General features: G+C 34.9%; 1 protein-coding gene across 1 annotated transcript in view; it reads right to left on the bottom strand.

The window, feature by feature from the left end:
* Window positions 1–500, bottom strand: part of LOC144432633 (uncharacterized) — a 1357-nt gene extending 857 nt beyond the window's left edge. Inside the window, exon 1 of the mRNA XM_078120895.1 lies at window positions 320–500. Within this exon, the coding sequence (XP_077977021.1) occupies window positions 320–500 (181 nt within the window). The remainder of the gene's footprint in view (window positions 1–319) is intronic.
* Window positions 501–1718: the final 1218 nt, after the last annotated feature.

A 1718-nucleotide genomic window follows, 5' to 3' on the forward strand; every position in this document is an offset into this window, starting at 1 on the left:
ATAAAGAAAGTTCATAAAATTGAGGTCAGTTCATGTCGATAAGTAAGTGGCTATGTTTTCCACCCTGTGTTCATGTGCTAACTGCAGACCTAACAAAGAAAAAAAAAGTTTTATTTTCAGTACAGAAACAGATTGATAGATATGGGTGAATGATGTTACTCTGTCTAATAAGTTATTTTACCCTCAGTTTCCTCCAATTTTAAAGAATGACTTTGACTGATAATTGTTTGTCTTAAATGTCAAAACATCCTAACTAAGGAAAATATATAATTAACAAATAATGTCAGTATTTGAGAAAAAATATGAGTTTCCAACTTACCTGGGTTGCCAGGCATACCGTGATTTCCATAGGAACATCTCTGGCATCCATTTTGCTCGGATTGAGATGTGGGTGTACAAGTGCTGTTGTCGTCTTCCTGTGTAAAAGCCAGTGAAAGTTGAAGTATAACAATAACACATTGTAGTAAAATAAACTGATATGAACCACCGTAACGCTTCATGATGTCTCAGAAATTAACTGGAATTCACGAGGAATATTCAAGATACAATTTTAGCTTGTGGTTTTGAGAGAGCATATGAATGGACTACTGTAACAGTACAGTGAGTAGTTCTTTTCTACAGGTCCCTGCTTTGTTTTATTTATTTCCCTGAGATTGTTTACAGAAATGTAAAAGCTGTTTTTGTAAACTAAGGCTCTAGAGTGTATACATTAGCTGTCACCATTTACATTAGAAACCAGGGAACTACAAGTAAAATATACACGAGAGTTAAAAGATATACACCAGATATCATGAAGGACATTGGTGATATTTCAAGAACAGCTGTAAAAGTAATCTAAAACTACATATGAAACTTTCTTTGTCAAACTTTGGCGGGTGTTTAGGATGTTGGCATCATTGCATTATTGTGTTGTAACTGATTTTGATAGGTGTTGATAATGAATGTTGTGTCTGTGTCTGTCTCTGTCTCTGTCTGAACATTCATCAATTCAGAATTTGGCTTGTTATACATTTCTGCCCTTTCTGTTAATGTAGTGGTTAAGATTATTGGAGTGTTTATTTTTCCATCCCTGGGTATTGTGAACAAATGGATAATTCTAGTATGTATGCTACATGTGTTTACTTCTATCAGTGATACTGTAACAGGAGCTTTGTGTTCCCTACAGATTGTCAATGAATGAATGAACAAACGAATGAATGAATGAAAAAATGAACGAACGAACAAACAAATGAACGAATGAATGTGTGATTGATTTAATTGGTTGATTGATTAATTGATTGGTTGATTGATGGATTGATTTATTGATTGATTGATTGATCTCCCTCTTCATCTCCCCTTTATTTGTTCTTTTATGAAATATCAAGCCATCTTTATATATTCACTTCTTTTCAGCCAACCAAAGTTTGTTGAACCCAGAGCAGCTGACAGAACAGCAGCAACTATGCATAGAATGTATTGGTTTATTGTGTACTTGGTGTGTTAGTGCTAGAAGTGACAAATATTCTTGTAGTCAAGTAGATCCACACACAGTGAAAAACCAATTACTAGACTTTCTGGATGAGGAGGTAAGAGATTGTCAGCAAACCTGTTCTCCCCATCCATTTCTCTTTCCTCCAGTGATGAGATGCATAGCATCATTATGATGTCTTTTCATTCAAAGATAGGGCAAAGCTGAAGAACACTGAACCCAATACACACATCTTGTATGTTGTGTACCC

Source organism: Glandiceps talaboti, chromosome 3, assembly GCF_964340395.1.
Source record: "Glandiceps talaboti chromosome 3, keGlaTala1.1, whole genome shotgun sequence".
Taxonomy (NCBI): domain Eukaryota; kingdom Metazoa; phylum Hemichordata; class Enteropneusta; family Spengelidae; genus Glandiceps; species Glandiceps talaboti.